Source organism: Egretta garzetta, unplaced genomic scaffold (genome assembly GCF_000687185.1).
Source record: "Egretta garzetta isolate BGI_Z169 unplaced genomic scaffold, ASM68718v1 scaffold361, whole genome shotgun sequence".
Lineage (NCBI taxonomy): Eukaryota > Metazoa > Chordata > Aves > Pelecaniformes > Ardeidae > Egretta > Egretta garzetta.
The window spans coordinates 769,016-787,870 of NW_009258688.1; the positions used below are offsets into that span (position 1 = coordinate 769,016).

General features: G+C 45.0%; 1 protein-coding gene across 3 annotated transcripts in view; it reads right to left on the minus strand.

Annotated features, from left to right (window-relative positions):
- RIN3 (Ras and Rab interactor 3) overlaps positions 1–18,855 on the minus strand; it is a 72,352-nt gene that overhangs the window by 33,578 nt on the left and 19,919 nt on the right. For all 3 annotated transcript variants that reach the window (XR_004841195.1, XM_035888721.1, XM_035888720.1), the window contains 2 exons: positions 18,264–18,450; positions 14,679–14,793 (listed from right to left, as the gene is read on the minus strand). Coding sequence is in view for 2 of the 3 variants with exons in the window: in XM_035888721.1 (XP_035744614.1) it covers positions 14,679–14,793; positions 18,264–18,450 (302 nt within the window). In the remaining variant the exon portion in view is untranslated. The remainder of the gene's footprint in view (positions 1–14,678; positions 14,794–18,263; positions 18,451–18,855) is intronic.

Consider the following 18,855-nt stretch of genomic DNA (forward strand, 5'->3'; position numbering starts at 1 on the left):
TCCCACACCCACTGCCGCACCACGCCCTGTTTGCCCACCATGGTCGCCGCGCTGCCGGGGGCTGCTGTTGTAGGTGAGGGGGCTTGGGCGCCATCAGTCTTGTCCCTGCCCACACTGAGTCAGAGCAGCCGCTGGTCAGGAGCTCGCTCCTTCCCGCTCAGGGCAGAGGGGGCTGGGGTACCCTCTCTCTCCTTGCACTTTTGCAATCTCTGAGAAATGCTCTTATCTTTCCAGATTGTGGCAAACTGGGAGATTTGTCATCATGGGAGTGATTCTACTTTTCCATTTCTATTTTAAGATTTAAGGTCTCCTAACCCATACGTCTTATTGGTGTTTCCCGCCTCTGGCTTGATACCACAGTGGCCATGACCTTGCTTGCACTGACCTTTGCAGCAAGCAGCACTGGCCAGCTTTGCCCCTGTTCTGCTACCCTCAGCCCTTTACTCGCTGTGAAGATGGGATGACTCCGCAGCAGAGGTTACCGACTTGCCTGCCTCCAGATGCTGACGTTCCTAGCTGTTGCATGGGCCAGGTTAGCAGCTTCACGCTCCTGGGGAATGAGCCCTGGGTACTGTAACAGGGGACTGCAGTGACTACTGCAACCCCGGTGCTGAGGCTGTTGCGTTTGTCACGATACACTGCGTTTGTCATACCTGCTGTGCTTTACAGGGATGTGTGAGAGCGTGATGCAATTCCTTTACATTATCGCTTCAGTTCCCTGAGTGAGTGCAAATCTCCTTCTGGCCCTTATTCATGCACTAGGCTGGTGGTGGTATTAAGAGAAAGCGCTTTAGCTGGATAGAGGGACATTTAGATTACCTTGGTAGAAGTTTTTGGGTGTTCACAGTGTCTTTCTGCAACAGCTCTGTTTGAAGTATCTGTCCCTGACATTGTTGTATGACTTTCTGATGACTTTCTGGATGGTCTGTATGACCTTCACGTGCTATGCTCTTGTAAAACACTGTCATTGTTTATCTTTTTTCTCAAGGCCTTTTTATTTCTTCTGTAATCTGCTGCCTCTGCTTCTTCCATCTGACATCTAAGCTCTAGCTTCATTTTTCATTGCACAGTTCTGGACTGTCTTGGGCAACCCAGGTCTGTTTTGTCTTTCTTGTCTTTCCTAGCGATTCTTTCATGAAACTGTCAGTTCTTTCTATTTTTTCCCCCTCATCAAGGAAGGGTAGAAACTTCCCTGGTTTGGACTTCTGCCAGAGTCTTTTGTTGTGCATCCAACTCATGTGTTCTCACAGGATTTCAATTTTATGGTTTCCTACAGAGTTTAATCTTTCTGGGCATGATGAAAAAAAATCACTGCTGGTGGCAGTTCTTGGGAAATTGAAACTAATGAATTATGAAAGTGATAAAGTGTTAATGAGCTTGGGTCTAGAGTGTAAGAGAAATCGACTTTGTAAACTAGGTTTTTCACAAAATATAATTGTAAAATATTGTGCAGAATGAAATGAATGCTGTTAAAGAAGACATAAAGTACAGGCTTTTGCACTCTTCTCAGGCTGGGGTTGAGCAGGCATCTTCACATCGAACAGCCACAGGGGGCTTGGCCTCTCCACTGTACCTTGGCTCATCCACATTCACCCAAGCAGATGGGCAGCACCTTGGTGTCCTCTTAGATTTTATGCCTTTAGTTCAGCATAAAATCCTGCTGCTGCCTGGTCTCATTGCCTCTGCTGCAGGATGCTTGAGGAGAAACACATTACAGTCATTTCACTGCTCTGCTTCCTCCTTATTGTGATTAGGGTTTCAGCAGGGGTTGAGAGAGTGGCTCTCAAGGGTGCTTCAAGCACAGCTAGCCCAGCTAAAAGAAAAGCATTGCAGGTCCTCAGTGCTTTCTTTACAGGTATCCATGTGAACAGTCCCGGCAGGCCCATGGGCACTGCTACCCATTTCAGGGGTTAAGAGCAGAGCACAGTCTGGCGAATGGCTGTTCCGTTTCAAAGCATCTGCCTGCTTTGTCAGATCCTCACCCTGCATCTCCTTTTCAGTGCTTGAATAAACATCTTAAAGGCTGTGGAAATTCCATACCTGGTTTGTACTGTTTCTTCACCCAGAGGCTGGGGACGTCCAGGACTTCTTCCCAGGACCAGATGGCAACATGAGGCTTAGCTGAAGTTTTAGATGTAGCCACGCAGGGTCTGTTTTCTTGCTCTCACACAGCAGGGATGAGGGGGAAAACGTGGCCTTTTGGAAATGTTGAGTGCTGAGAGGGCTTCCAAGGACACCAAGTGGAGCAGGGTAACACATTAGATTGGCACGGTCCCTGCTGTAAGCAGTTGAACTGTGGGATCATTGCTTGAGAAGCCACATTTTCACAGGTAATTCAGCATCTACCCGTACATGACAATGGCAGTACAAGATTTATGCTGCCCAACACAGTGATTCAAACTGTCAGGGCTCAGGGCTATGGCTGACAAGACAAACTGAATACAGATACTTGCAAGTTGCTCTCAGAAGGCAAATTTCTTTGGTAAAAATTTGTGAATAAATGAAGCTTTCAGATATATAAAGGGTCTCCCCTGTGCCTCATGTAACAGGAAAGGATGCTATGATTTGAAAATCCGGGGGTTTTGTTCTTAGCAACTTCTTAGCAATTCTTAGCGATTTCCAGGTCATACAGATAATTATGAGAATCAATCCTTATGTAAAAAATATATGTTATCATACAGATGTGTTTTATTAAGAAGCGTTTTTTTTCCATTTACTTTGGAGAAAAGTTTATTTCTCTGGCTCTAATACATCTGATACGTCACGAAATACCATAGAGTTGAGGTTAATCATATAGAAAAAGGAAGTTTTCTGAGCATTTTAAGGGAAGCCATCTGGTACCCAGAACCACATTTTGCATGAGAGACTTCCAGGAAGAAAGACCACACTTTCCAGAGGTGAGTGATGGAAGGGACTAACCCACTCTGAAATGGCAGAGGTCAATAGGGTGGATAATAAAAAGAAAAAAAATGGTATTTCTGCTTCTGAGAGCTGCAACCCCACCTAGCTGCCAACCTGGTGGAAGAAGGTCTTCTGATTCCCACTCTTCTGAGTGGGATAGATGCACTCTCACTCACTTTGAGGGTCCTACTCAAAGGTCAAAGTAAGAGGTCCTTGCTGCCTTCATTTTACTTCAAGCAGTATCGTATTTACTTCATTTACAAGTCTAAACTCTTGTTTATTAAGCTCTTTAAGATCTTTAGAGAGCAAACACTGTCCAAGGGCAAAAATCATAATTTGTTCCACTTTACCCACTGAGACAAGGGCACTGGTATTATGGGTACTGAATAACTGTTTTAAAACCAGTAAGCTTTTTGGGTTATGTTCAAGGTAGTAAGCAGAGTAGGATAAGACAATATTATCCTAGAACAGCACGCATACTCTCTACCTCTGCTTACACACAGATTTTGCATTATGCTTCTTGGGAGTGAAAAGTAAGGCAAAAAAAAAGCCAAAGTGAGGATTAACAAAGCTAACAAGACCCTGAGGGCTTCTTTCTAACAGGCTTTCCCTGCAATGCTATCAGTTTAAAGCCTAAAGTAAAAATGAAAATGTTTGCATGGAGAGAGGGGAGGTAACTCCTCAGGATGAGAGTTTAAAAAAAGAAAAAAACCCACCTGCTATAAACAACTAGAAAGTTTCCAAAACAACTTGTAAACCACACAGAAACCTGGCACTGTTACGTCTTGAAAAAGCAGCTGCACAAGTGTCATATGTTTTAAAAGTGTTTTATATTTTAAAAGTGGTTTATGTTTTAAAATAAGCAGTGCGTCAAAGCAATGTGGAACTTGGCTCAAATGAGCAGGGCTCGGTGAGACTTTCCGCTGTCCTTTTGCACGCCTGCATTTAGAAGAGAAATTATGAACTTGCACAACAGGTTATAAACTGTGTCTTCATACCATGTTTTACAATATCCCCCAAGCCCTCGGTCGCTGTTCTTGCCAAACCGAAACTCTGGGCTCCTACTTCACAGTAGTCTGCTGAGTGGGAACTCCTAGACACTAACTCGATTTTCAGGGTTAATAATGACGGGGATAATGGAGAACTCATCCTTGCACGCGGACTAATCTTGGGAAGGTGTCTAGGTCAGACATCCTTAGAAGACTAGAAATCATTCAGTCTGTATCTGCAATCAAACCACAGATGGTGGACCAGACAATGACAATGTCTCCCGTGTCCTTATAACAGCCCACGCAGAGGTAGCCTTTGGCCTTGCATTGCCCATGGAGGCAGATGAGATCCAGCAGAAAGCAACAGCAAAACAGCACTCCTTGACCTGGAGGTCAGGGCTGGGGCTGCCCAGTTCTCCCATGCCATGGGGTGTACTTGCTCAATGGTTTTTCATGCCAAGAAGTGGCGTAGGTGATGGTAGACTTTTCTCGCTAATGAGAAACACACATAAACAGGGGAAATTAGCCCATGCTGAGCCCTGGGTGATGCAGGAAGATTGTTATCTGTGTCTGAGTGAGGCTAATCTGAAGATAACTAGGGTAGCTCTACATCTTCAGAGCTGTCACATGGACACACCATCAGCAGCAACAGGAACCACTTTAAAAGATAACATTCGTCAGTCTACTCTTCTTAACAGCAGAGTGCCTACCACACTGAACAGAAGTCATTTACTATGGGAAAATAGGATACGAGCCTGAACACCTGGAGGCCACCTTATATGTAATTAAACTGCTTAAAATTTGAAGCTTAAGGTTAACTACATATTCAGCCTTTCCAGCCTCCCCTGCTAAAAGTACACAAACTTTTATTCATTGACTGGCTAATCCTTGAAAAAAGTAGCCTTGGACAAGTTCTGCTGCTGAAATGTATGATTTGCTTAATTGAGATGGAATTAGGGAAATCAGCCGGTTTTGGCGAGAGAAGGGAAAAGGGATCTTCTCTCCCAAGGGCATTGATAACTCTGTTGTTATTTTTACCAGCATATTTCTGCTTTTTCCAGCCTAGTCAGGCCCAGAGCTGACAACAGTTTCTTACTTTGCCTCAATCACACACTCCATCATGCAACAATAAAGGAAAACATTCCTCTGAAGCAAACCGGAAAAATTGGCTTCCCTCACAGTACAGCAGCAGAGTTGCCTCTCAAGGTATACAGAGAGCATACAAAAAAAGTCTGAATAGTAGCGTTGGTACCTCAGTGCTGAACAAAGTCAAGTGCTTGGCAGGCAAAGGGCCTCTCTGCAGCCCAGAAAATACAGCACTGGCCAGGAGCTGGGCTTGTTCAGGGCCAATGGTGCGTGGCTGGCCGAGCCTTTTCAGCAACCTGTGCCTCAGCTCTCAGTCTGTAAAATGGGTGCAATGACACCGACTTCCTTGGGAAAATTCAGCTGAATTCAGCTTGGCAGAGAGGGGAAGGAGGCAGCTCCTCAGCACGCTGCCAGTGATGCTCTGCCTCGAGGAGGTTGGCTGCCACAGAGCAATTTGGCCACAGTTTTGCACTGACCTCCCACCCATCCTGACAGTGCTTGCCCCTTGCCTGCAGCCTCCTCTCCTTACATCATGGGGCAGCTCTGCTGGGGTCCTGCCTCTGTGGGAAGCCTCCTTTTGGCTTTGCCCAGAGCACCTTGGAGGCTCACACAGTCATCCAGCACTACAGGATGTGACCCTGCCCTTAATCACCTACTGCCCCTCTCCACCCTGTTCCCAGACCTCCGTCTCCAGTCTGCCACCCACCCTTCCCAAGGTCACCAGCCACCCCTCCACCCTCACATCACTTTCCTCTCCTTTCCCTGCTTTATTTCACATAACCCAGCACATAGTAGCACCTCTAAGGAAGCATTGCCCCACCACACCATCCTGCTTTCACATCCCCATGTCTGCGCTGCTCACTCCCTCCCAGCCATAACGTGCACGAGGGAGAGGAAGACAGGGACCAGAGGGGCACGAGGGCATGGATGCACATGCCTGGCAGATGAGGGATGGCGAGAGGATGTCTTGTGACAGCAGTGTCAGCTTTTCCATCTACTTGTGCTCGTGAGGCTGCACTACTCTAACTACTAGCTGCTGGGACTACTGATGTTTTCGCCTTCTCTCTATATGTACGTTCAGTAAAATCATATTCTATAATAAACCTGAAGTTGAAGATGCTTAATGACCTTCCTGGCTGGTAGACAAGTCTTCAGGGTGGTTCATGAGATGGTTGCCAAGGCAGTCCCCTCTTTGCTTTATTGCTGAATAGCAGCATGTGGTATCAAAAAAAACCCCAAACCCCAAACTTGATTTTTTCACTCTGTAACATCAGGTTTAGCCTCTCATGTATTCAGAGGAAATCAGAGCTATAAATAGTCCTACCCTGCTTTTCATGCCTTAGTTTAAAGTATTAAGAATTCTTCTTTCCGGTGTTGAAAGCTGCAGGGTTTCCACTCAAGGAGGCCAACTGTTTCAGTTAAAGCGACCATTTAAAAAAGAACTATGGTACCATTACAGTGATAACAGAAGTAGCCGAACGTGCTTTCTGATGGGCCCTTCTGCCTGCCCTCTGATGAGCCAGAGGTTGCGTCAAGAGGTTCGACTTGGGAAGGATGGGCTGTACGTTTACTCCATGGATTGTCCCTTTAGCACCTGTGCAAAAACAGTCCAGGAGCCTGTCAGTGCTATTAACTGCACACAGGGAAGTCTATCTCAGCCCGCAGCGAAGTCTATCTCAGCCCGCAGCAAGCTCAGCTCTGCAATATGCTGAGGGGCATATAATTGCATCTATCAGGCACTACTGGGCCTTTTCAAGCATATTGAGATACCACATACGAGTTAATTCAACTGGAATTCTGCACTGATTAAATAGACTGAGCACTTTCTCTCCTTTCCCCCCTACACAAGGTAGCTACCAAAGAAAGGAAGGTTATGGGGTTTGGGGAGATCACAGGTGAGACACTAACCCAGGAAATATTTGGTTTATTTATTTTTTCACCACCATCCCTCTGTAAATCTTAGCACTATTTCTCCTAGAACCTGGGTCTTAGAGAATGGGAACTGCTTTTGCTGCTCTGCTGAGACATCACTTCTGAGAACTGCCATCTGCCCTGAGCTTGCCCACAGACTGACTCAGTCTCACTGGCTGGTTCCCTCTCATGGGAACACTCAGGCTGGCAGGGACCCCAGGATTTCTCTAGCCCAACTGCCTGCTCAAAGCAGCATCAGCCATGAGGTCAACCCAAGTTGATCAAGGCTTCATCCAGCCCTGTCTTGAAAAACTCCCATGAAAATCTGCAAGTGCTACCCAAGTAAATGGCTTCATCTTAGAAGTTAGTGTCATGAATACCAGCACATACATCCGTTTGTTTACTTTAGCTATGAAGTGAAAGATCCCGTGTTTCTGACCTCTGTCAGTACCACAGAATTCCACCTTTCCCATCTTCGTTCCAGTTCAGAAGGGATTAAAAATAAATGCAATTAAAATTAATTTTTAAAATAGGAGATTGTCTTCCTATAGGTTGTTCTCCTATATCTTCTGTTTTCTGAGTCTTTAAGAAATTTTAAGTTTATACATTTAGGTTTTTCTCTGCAATTGTGAAGGCTATTTCTCTTTCTGGGGGAAAAAAAAAAAAAATGCTGTCTATCTTCACTCTACTTCCTGATTCCAGCAGGCAGGGTGTTAGCAAAAAGACTTGCAAAACTGAGGAAGCTATTGCAAGAGCTGCCAACACTTCCACAAAAATATTCATATCACAAAGATCATCTGCACAACTGGCCACTCTTATAAAAAGAGCTAAATCGTGAGTAGGCTGCACTAACTGAGCTATCCTCCCATTTTTTCCCATGACCTCATTCGTGCAGTGCTTCAGTGCAGTTCATGTGGGAAAATACCACCTGACCATGCTGTGCCATGTTAGCAGTGAGGACTTTGGTCTCTGAATTTGTTAATCCAGCCTCAGCAACATGCATTAAAAGAAATGTCAACAAGATAAAACAGGGAAATCTGTCAAAATGGACCATATCTGGCCATAGTGGCCTGGGTGCCAGCAGAGTGCAATAGCCAAGTCCATTATCAGCATGTGAAGGTGTTTGGGCCAACGAAGAGCAGCTACTGAGTTGCTCCTAGTCAATCTGCCTCCTCTTCCCCACCTCATTTCCACTCATTGAGTGCCCTCACGTAGCTCTCGGACCTACCGACACATGCAGGGATACGGGCAGGAATTTGTATCCCTTGCATCTGAGCTCTGCCACCATGCCAGGCGTGCTCACAGCCTTCACCTCAGGCTGGCTGGGCTGTAAAGATCAGGCTTTCAGCAGCTTTGTTTAGAGCTAAGCCTGCAAAGATGAACAAACATCCCCATGTTACTCTAATGCTCCTCTGTAAACATGCTGCTGCCTGATTACTGTTGTTTAATTACCATCTGTTACTGCTACAGGACAGTCAGAATGACTGCACATGCCCTTTTTATCCTGTGCAAATGGCACTAGTCTATAATAAAACCCCCTTTTCCCCCCCATATATCCTTGGGAAGGAGGAATGGAAGCACAGAAGTGGCTGAAGTAACTTGGTAAAGATGGACAAAGTTGGCTTTGATAGCTAAGCTTCCTTTCACAGCATTAGACTGCACCTATTTGGGATTATTAAGGCAAGACAGAGGGACCTGGACAGACTGGATCGATGAGCCGAGGCCAATTGTATGAGGTTTAACAAGGTGAAGTGTCAGATCCTGCACTTGGGTCACAACAACCCCACTTAGCATGTAACAAGCGATAGGACAAGAGGAAATGGCCTCAAGTTGTGCCAGGGGAGGTTTCAGTTGGGTATTAGGAAAAATTTCTTCACTGAAAGGGCTATCAGGCACTGGAATGGGCTGTCCAGGGAAGTGGTCGAGTCCCCATCCCTGAAGGTATTTAAAAGACAGGTAGACAACATGCTTAGAGACATGGACAGGTACAGTTGGACTCGATGACCTTAAAGGTCTTTTCCAACAAAATGATTCTATGAATCTATGATTCTAAGAAAGTAGACTGTGGAATCTTAGCCCTTAAACAATCTCTTCCCTTTTCTGATTGATTTCACCCTTCCTAAAATCCAGTGTGTAAAGGAACACCTTTGCTTGTCTAAATTGCTGTTTTGACTCCCCAGCAAGACCTGCCTTCCTGCTGCCTCTAGACCTGGTGTAACTCTGCTTTCTGCCCTGATGGACAGAGCTCAGTGGGTGGTGGATGTACAAAATGGTCAGGTCCTCATGAACTTTCATGGCAAAGAGATTTCCTTTGGTAAAAGCAGTTAGAGAATTAGTCAGGCAGGTAAACCACTGTCGTGTGTTTTACTTGAGTTGTGGTCTTCTCCTAAACCACTACTGTCTGTCTCAAGCATTTCACATCAGGCTCCAGCCTGCACTTCCTGAGCTCAGTCTAACTTTAAGAAAGGCCAAATATGGTGACCGGGGCAGGACACTGGATTTCTTTATCAACATCCATTTTTGCTACCAGACTTGCAACTTTGCAGCAATACTCAGTGATTGCTCTTAAACTGCTTTTGAGTGCAGTAATTGCCCGTATCTTTTCTGTCAAGGCATATTGTGGGTCCTTACCACAAGCCCATACCATATAACCTGAAGTACAGCTGCTGTCCATAAACCAGAAACTGAGTATAATCTATTGTGTCCAATGGCACCATGTCTTATCTTTCAAAGGTGGTATTAATTGTGATCCAGGCATTTTTGTATTACTTGGAGATAATTTATTTTGGCTTTCCTATTTGATTGAGTTAAGATTAGTTCAAGACCTCCATTATGCTCAGTTTGTTCAGTGTTTGCCTCCAGAGAAGCCAGGAGGGTCACATGCAGAGTTTTAATTTAAATCTCAGAATTTTCCTGTAATAAATGAAATAACCACACTACGGACAAGGCTTCACTACACACCCCTCCTTCAGCTGTGCATTCATTGATTTTGGGGGCTCCGCTCAGCCTTGGCCCAGCATGTTGGAAGAGATGCTTCTGAACAGCTATGCCTGGTGGCAGATTGTCCCACACAAGTACAGTTTAAATAATGAAAAAGGACAGCAACTCCACAACATGGGCTCATGAAAATAAACCTCAGGAAAATATACCTCCAAGTGAGCAAAGCCAGCTGCTGTGATGGGGGAGGCAGGAGCATGATTACATGAGCTGGCATTTGTGGCAGGATCAGGCCAGCCTCAAAACCCTTAGGACATGAGCCGAAGGAGGTCACTACTGACTTGGCAAATCAATTCCATAGTTATTTCTATAAAAATTTCTAATAATATGAATTGTATGTTCTTCTTTATTCTGTGCAACTGTAGATGCTTCTCTTGTTTAGCATAATTTTGCATATTTGGAAAGGAATCACATCCTCTTTTTTTGGTACAGAAGAGTTTGGAAAACAATTACTACACTGCCGCGCCAAAGCATCTGTGCAAGACTCCTGAGAAGTACACGGCCAACTCAGGTGTTTCATGAAACCAAATTATTTTCAGCTATAATTCAGAAGATTTCCCCCCAAAAAGGAAGAATTACACTCAGTATATGATGCTAGAGCATTCTTCTATTAAAGGACTTCACCCCTGTGGCACGTGTCTTCATAACTCTTCGTGAAAGTAAAAGCTACTGTCACTACTTGCACCAAGTGGTCTATCTTACTCAGACGCTTCTTTCAAGCTCTCAGTATGTATTACATAAAACATGCACATTTACTGTAAATATCTGATTCTCTTCTTTTTAATACTGCTGCAATGTCACTGATGTCAGTGGAATGATTTCTGACTGTATACACATAAAGAGGAAGGAGAATCGGGACCTGAGGTTACAACTGGTTTGCTGAGAAGAGACAAGGGTAGGAAAGGGTAGCTGAGGAAATGGTGCTCATTTCTTGAGGTATGTGAGGTTAGGGCTCCATTTTGGGATGAAGCAGAAGTAAGGGACAACTCTCAGAACTGAAAGCACACGAAGTAGTTGAGATTTTAGCAGAACTTGAGAGTTATCTTCCAACACTGCATCTCTAAGTAGAAGAAATCCTGTAACAAGCTTTCTCTCTGGGAGTTTTCCACTGTTCTGAGTAAGAAATAAGGGATCCTTCAGGCTGAGAAGCAAAACCACAGAGATCCATTCTTTGAAAGTTGCCACGTTTCTCAACTTCCTGATGAACCACATGGTATCTGCTGTTGGGTCTCTACCATACCTGCTGCTGCGACCAGGCTTTAGCCTTCCTATCTCTGGAGGAATTACAACCAAATATGAAGAACCAGAAGAAAAATTTTGAAGTCCAGTCTCTTCATTCTCCTGTTTTATGATTCTAAGGGCTACTTCACAGAACAGGTAAAAATTCCCCACAAAAAAAAATGGAGAGAGGTTTAATTTCTTGACTCTCTTACCTAGTGGGGTCTTTTGGGGGTTTCTATTTAAAAAAAAAAAAAAAAAATCACAATTAAATCCAGTCTTCCCCTCAGAAAATTATACTTCCCTACATATTTCATCAGAAGTCAACAAAGAAGATCTGATACGGGAAAATAAAGAGAAAACCAATGATCCACCATTATTTGGCAGTGCAATACTAGGAAGCTTCCATTTTTTTGTACTTCATTGAATGGCTGTCTATATATGGATCTGAGGGGCTGGGCAGCAACCTCCGTACCATCATTATGATACTGGGGAAAACCTCTTCAGATACTACCTGAAAAGTAGGACACGATGAGAATGACTTTTTACAAACAGCTGAGCAGTAAAACTTGCTGTTTAAAGCTGCATATGGTAAAAAGAGATGGACGTCACTGTAGAGACAACACAGAGCCATCATGTCACCTCTAAGGATAGCGCACCCTTCTTTGTGTCACTTTTGAAGCCGAGATTGCACTGAGTCCTCCTGAGAAGGACAAGAAGCAGCTGGCAAGGTGCTCCAAAATAGTAAGCTAGGATGGGTTGCAACTTAGATTTTAACTGGGAGGATCCCCTTAAAATCAGAACTATACATGTCAAGGCAAATTCAGCTTTCATCTGAATGCATCATGTCTGTGGAGTCTAACGAGCTGAACTGAGGTAACAGGGAGAAGAGCTTGTTCCCACTTCTTCAAACCCTTTAGGAGGCATCAGCTCACAGAACAGGACAAAGCTCTCTGTGCGGCGCATTACACAGATCATTGCTTATGTGTCAACTTGGAAAGGAAATACTAGGAACAGGCCAGCAAAACCAAAGCTGCTTGTTCCCAGTACAGCTGGGAAGGGGGATTGTTGAAGGGGAATTACAGCTGCTCCTTCTGAAGGGCACTGGAAGGGCACCAGCTCTACTCCACTTCATGCAGACTCAAAGAGCAGGTAGCTATCGGGAGGATTCCCCTCCCTGTTTGCCACATTCAGTGGCAAGCTGAAGCCTCCTTTTAGCAAGCGCAGAACTAAAGAGGGACTTTCTGAAGATGCCTGGAAAGACTCTGCCAGTCTACAGTGGCCCTCAGGCTATGCAGCTGGTGTGCTTCACACACTCTCGGAAAGCGTAACACCAACCCTTCAACAGGCTTGCGTTCCACAGCAAGATAGTGTCTGTGGGGGGTGCTCAGAGGTCTCCTACCCTGACACTTACAGAATACCAGGGAAGAGCGAAGGGCACTTCATTAAGCTAAGGCAATCCAGGCATACAAGGGTACTTAGCAAGGAAGCTCAGATTCTAGTCTTAATTCTTTTAAAGCATTCGGACAATTTATAGTTTTATTTCCTAAAAAAGTTTAGAAAGCAGTTGGAGTAACACAGAGACAATAAATCAAAGCCAATGTATTATGTTACTCTGAGACACCAAATGTTTACCCTCTCCCCTTGCACCAGATACAGTCCTTTGGCTTTACTAACAGGAATTAATTACGTTTCTTCTAAACTCAAAAGCCAGGCTACTTACCCTAAATGAGAAAGGAAGCAAAAGCATGACTGTTTCCATGCCTAGAGTGTTCCTGTCAAAATGGCGTGGGATGGAGAACTGAGAGGCTTTCTACAGCTCAACACTGACAGAACTCAAGCTAAAAATAATGTGAATATCCACCATAGGAATGCATCAGCCTCATGGCTGCTGGGATCGCTGCACACGTGATGGCAGTTCTCCTCCTTTCTGAATGAGAGTTAATTTTTGATGACCCTCCTCCACTTACGCTGTAACTTGTATGAAAGCGGTGAAAACTGATTTAATTCTTGTTCCTACCAGAAAGCTGTATCTCTGAACACATCCTTTGCATTAAGTTAGTGATAAATTAGAAACAGCAAGCAAGTAAGTTTGAAAAACATGGAATAAAAGTCTTTGTATCTAGGCCAGCTCACAGTGAAATTTTTGTACTACATTTTACTTTGCCTGTGCTCAAAGAAATCAGATTTTATGGCACAGAACAAAAGTCAAGAAGTAACATTTCTATAAATGACATCTTTAGGATGGCAGGATTCATGTTTTTAACTCTTATCCAAAGGAATACCAATCGTCAAAATGCAATTCCCCACCATGCAAAACCTAAGCCCTAGGTCAACTTCAAATAGCTAAATAAAGAAAAAAGCTTTCCCACCCTGCAGCTAACCCTTGCCCTCGGATTCTTAATCTGGGCACCTGAAGCTGTGGCAAAAGTTTTGCTGATCCTGCCCTCATGCAGGAGCACTGAACGTGTGCGGCATCTCTGCAATTGCTGCTCCAAGGTGCGCGCAGATGAGAGATGCTTTCCTGGGGGGTATGCAGCAGCCAGGCAGGCAGCTGCGCTCTGTGCAGGAGCAACGCTGCGACAGCCTGTGGTCTGTGCTTGAGATTAGAGCAGATTAAGAGATTTGCTTGTCCTTCTGGTTTTAAAGTCTGTTTACAATGCAGAGGTATGCAAAGAAACATACGAGAAGGAAAAAAACTCATCTGAGCAACTGTAAAGGGGGAAAAAATAAGTCATTGATCGGCGGAAACACAAGTGTTTTGGCAGAGAGCAAAACACATACCCCAGGGAGCTGGCTTTGGGGCAAAGCTCAGGGACAGGATTTGGATGTGTTCATATAAATAGTGTGAAGCTATTTTGATGAACTCTTTCAAGTGCGTGTTTCTCTGACTATTGTAAAATTCCCGTGTTTACAAGTATTTCTCAGAAAGCGCAAATCATACGCCTTACACATCCACTTACACTGAGAGCTGCATCAGATGTGGCTGACTGTGAACTGGGTTAATTTTTGCTTGCTCACGGCAGACTTGGCTGTCCGATCAGGAACAGCACCGATACCACCAGCCCCAAGACCCAGCTGCTTCCCAGAAACAGCGAGGCATTGAAAACAGCCAAACAGTTTAGGAGTAACCGGTTGTTCAGTATGACTGTATGAGGTGCATGAAAAGGGAACGTAGCAGATGTCCGATGCCTGGCTGGCCCCAAATTCAGTGGCAGCAATAGAGACAGTCAGTGAGTTAACAAGGCTTAGTCTGTCAGCCCCTTGTGCTTTGCTCAGGACTTCCACCTGGTGAAAGGCAGCTCCTCTCACTTGATCTAAGCACTGGCCTGCTTTTCTAGGGGTGCTTTATTTTCCTGTTGCGAGTCTGTAAATGATAACACAAGGTGCAGAACCACAGGGGTGCTGAAGTAAAGCAGCTGCAGGAAACATTAACTGAACTACACCATAAAAGCAAGACCTGCTGCTGGTCACAAGAGGAACCCGCTCATTGCAAGTGACATTACATAAATACTGTTGATCTCAAGAGGATTCAGTACAATAATAGAGCAAGACCAAAAAATGTTAAGAACGTACTTGATTTTTCTTCTTTAATGTTGTACTCCAGCACACCGGGAGCCTCATTCTGCACTGGCAGGCGAACTGCAAGGACCATGTTGTTCACATTACCCTCTTTCCTAACCAAGAATATCTGAAAAAGGAGAAAGGAATAAAGAGCATTATGTGGGCTTCTGAACTTTATTTTAGGTCATTGGCAATGAAGTTTTTTATCAGTAAAATCCACCTTTGAATTATCTTATTTTAGCTTCGTTAAACTTGGTTGAACTTTACACGACAAGAATAATGAATAAAGGGACATTTCATCTGGGTGAAATTCAGACCTGCAAAGAAACCAGCAAAATTTCTATGCATCACTGATGTCCCACTTAAGCCTAAGGCAAACTGTTTCGCCATCTGAAGATTATATAGCTGGACTCACAATTTGTCAAGAGATACTCCTCACATAAGTGCCCTAAATCACAGACAATTCACCCTGCAATGTCCCAGTCTGGGTCTAAAGCAAGGGAGTCACTTGTGTGTTGAGAAGGAAAGGATTCAAGTGTCCATGAGTGGGCTCTGGTGGTTACAGTGTCTCTTGGCAGAGTTTTTTCATGGGACCAGAAGATCATTCAGGCTGTCAGGGACCCTAGGAGGGCTTCCATCCAACCCCCTGGGTGAAACCATGAGGCCAGACGAAGTTGCTCAGGGCTTTGTCCAGACAGGTCTGGAGAACATCCAAGGACAGAGGCTGCACAACCTCTCCAGGCAACCTGTCCCACCGCTTACTGTCCTCAGAAGAAGAAAGTGTTTCCCTGTACCCAGCCTGAACCCCTCTGGTTTCAATGTATTCCTGTGTTTCCGTTTAAGCCCACTGCACCTCATCCTTTCACTGGGTACCATCGGTCTGGCTCAATCTTCTGTACTCCCTCCCATCAGGTATTCATACACATTGGCAGGAGGCCCGAGTGTTTCACTGGAACCAGTGGAACCACTGGAGGCATTGGTTCCCACCAATGGGACCAGTGAAATTTAAAAAAAAAAAAGAGAGAGAGAGAAAGGAAGAAAGAGGAAAGAAAAAAGAAAGGAGAAAGAAAAAAGAAACAAAGAAAGAAGACAGAAGACAAAAGAAAAAGAAAAAAAAAATTATCTAATTATCTCGTTCTTTGTGTTGTTTGAGCTCCTAAGCGTGTTTCTAATTAAAGTTCATTGTCAAGGATATTTTTAGCTTGTACCTTGAAGGTACAGACAGAAAGACAAAGTAATCTTTACTTTTACCTGTTCTCTGATATCAGGTTTTGGCAGGAGAGAGTCAAGGTATTTTTATAAAAACTGGATTAAAAAATTGGGCTAATTCTGGCATCTGGACATTAATATTAGAAAGAAGAAGTGTGAGTTGATAAAATGATTAATCAACTATAACGCAGTGGAAACCTATCAAGAAAACATTAATTTCTTGGATGGATGAACTAAAAAAAAACTTGTCTAGAAGCCAGGACCTTTCTCTACATGAGTCCCAGTCATAAGGACATCTCTTGCCACTTTGAAGCTTCCATGCTAAACACACAGCTTTGGGGCAGCTTCACAACCTCACACAGTGCCATCGTCTTGGCCTCTGCCATTCATAAGAAATTGAGTCCCATAGGTTCAGGTCCACCAGCAGTGCAGAAAAAATCCAAAAAAATACATGGCAAAGAGGTGTATGCCTGAAACAGGCCTATTCCTAATGCCAGGCAGCCCCCACCTTCTATATCACAGAAAGTGTCTGCAGCTAGGAAAAAGCCATTGAGGCTCTCCCTTCCCCAGGTCCCACCACCCACATAATGGCATGGTCCCTCTAACCCACCTTGAGAGACTACTGCGACCTTGGATCTCAGACAGCACTATCTCACATTGCATCGGTCAAGCACTACATCTGAAATTAAATGTAACCAGCGAGAGAAGTGAAACCTGGAAATGAATCGCTTCTGTTTTCCTGATTGGCACGACTGGTTGCCATGGCTCCAAAGGCTAAAATAGGACCATGGCTGTTCATATGAGAGGGAGGTGGGTTTTCTGAGCTGTACCTAACCCTACTGCCTGTGTCAGGACTGGTATGCAAACGAGACACTTCCATTTCCACTGGTGGTGAAAATGTGCGGTGCTAATTCGGTTTCAGGTGGGCTCAGAGTTGGCAGGAGAGCATGCCTTTGCCATGGGACACCTCTGATGCATCACCTCTTCTCCTGCCTGCTTCTAGCTGCAGCAGAAGACCATGCCCAAGGACAGTGTGAGCAGGAGGAACAGAGGCAAGATTTATCCCCAAAGCTGCTCAGAGGTGGGGAACAGCCCCGCCTGCAGGGAGTGGCTAATGACCGAGGAAGCTCAGGGCCATACATGGCTATATCATAGAATCATAGAATCCTAGGTTGGAAGGGACCTCAAGGATCATCTAGTCCAACCTTTCTAGGTAAGAGCACAGTCTAGACAAGATGGCCCAGCACCCTGTCCAGCTGAGTCTTAGAAGTGTCTGATGTGGTGGAGTCAACCATCTTCCCTGGGGAGATTATTCCAATGGTTGACTGTTCTCATTGTGAAAAATCTCCCTCTCATGTCCAATCGGAATCTCCCCAAGAGCAACTTGTGTCCATTCTCCCTTGTCCTTTCCACGTGACTCCTTGTAAAAAGGGAGTCCCCATCTTCTTTGTAGCTACCCCTTAGATACTGGTACACGGTGATGAGATCCCCTCTGAGCCTCCTTTTCTCAAGGCTGAACAAACCCAGCTCTCTCAGCCTGTCCTCATATGGCAGGCTTCCTGGACCTTTGATCATCTTGGTGGCCCTGTATTGGAGACAGTCACTCAGGTCTCTCTTTACAGTTAGTGCAGAAAACCAAAGAGAATAATTTGCCCAACTTATTTGAGAAATCTGGTTCAGGGTGAGGTGCCCTGCACAGTCTGGGTTGGTCAGGTGAGTCCTACTGGAGGCTGCCACTTGGCTGTGCCAGCTTTTATTACTGGGATAGACTGGCTCAGCCAAGGGACAGGTCCAAACCTCCTCAGAGCAGGAGTGAGGGATTTCACCTTGTGCATCAGCTCAGGTCATTTGTACCTGCCCTCCCCAGACCCAACCAGGACACCTACTCCCTGCCATGCCTCACCTCTGAGATCCAGGGAATGGGGAGCTCCCTTTCCTACAGAGTTGGTTTCCTTAAGCAAGCTCCAAGCTTTGCACAAGTCTATCATTTTCTAACACTTGGCTTATGGGAACCAGATACCAATTATTGCAATAAAAATTACTTCCAGAAGCTCCCAGAATTTAAGGGCCATTTCTTCGGGGATTGTTTTTTAATTGCTCCAAATTAGGATCGTCAACATACCTATGTATAACGGTGAATGGGAAGGCATCTCCATGAATCTACATGCTAAGTAAATAAAACCAGAGACAAGATTTCTTGCTCCCCCAAAGCCATTATATCTGTCTTGTGTTGTTGTGAGTGGCTAAAGCATCAAAGGGTAAGGGAAACAGAGAGCATAGTCTGCTGAATATTTTTGCTTCCACATGAAAAAAAGCACTTGCTTTCCTAACCAGCACCACCAAGGACAGGAAATGTGGTTGGCTGAACCGAAACCTCTTTGGACTTACCCCTGCTGTTTCTTTGCCAAGTATCGCCCCAGCCCTTTCCTGGTTCATGTTCAGCTGAAGCCAGACAGGACAGGTCTTGATGAGTTTATCAAGGATACTGATCCCTGGAAGCGGGAGGCAGTTCTGCAGGGCAGTGGCCTGACAGAGATGTGTCTCTTTTCCCTCTTCGCTGGTATCTCTGATCGGGCTGAAAAACAGCAAGGGAGTCCCTTGTAAGCAGAACTGCAAATGGAAAACTTAGGGGGAGTAAGGACAGTAAATGCAAACACACAAGCACACACAGAGGCACTTACACACCGGGAGGGTTCCTCGAGGGGCATCAGACCACAGATGCCTTGCTATGAGAGAAACAAACTGGGTGCACAGGCCTCAGCAGACTGATATGCCCCGTCCTAAGGACTACAGCCTTGTGCTAATGATGCACACCTGGGTTTCTGACCAGAGGCTTGCATGGTGCTTTGTGCTGAGGTCTGTTTGTTTCAGCTCATCTATCCACATTGCCTAAGCACAGGTACCCAGAGACAGAGGTGAGGGATGCACAGAGGCAGCCAGCGCTGCAGAGGGTAGAGCATGCCTGTCCCCTGGACACCAT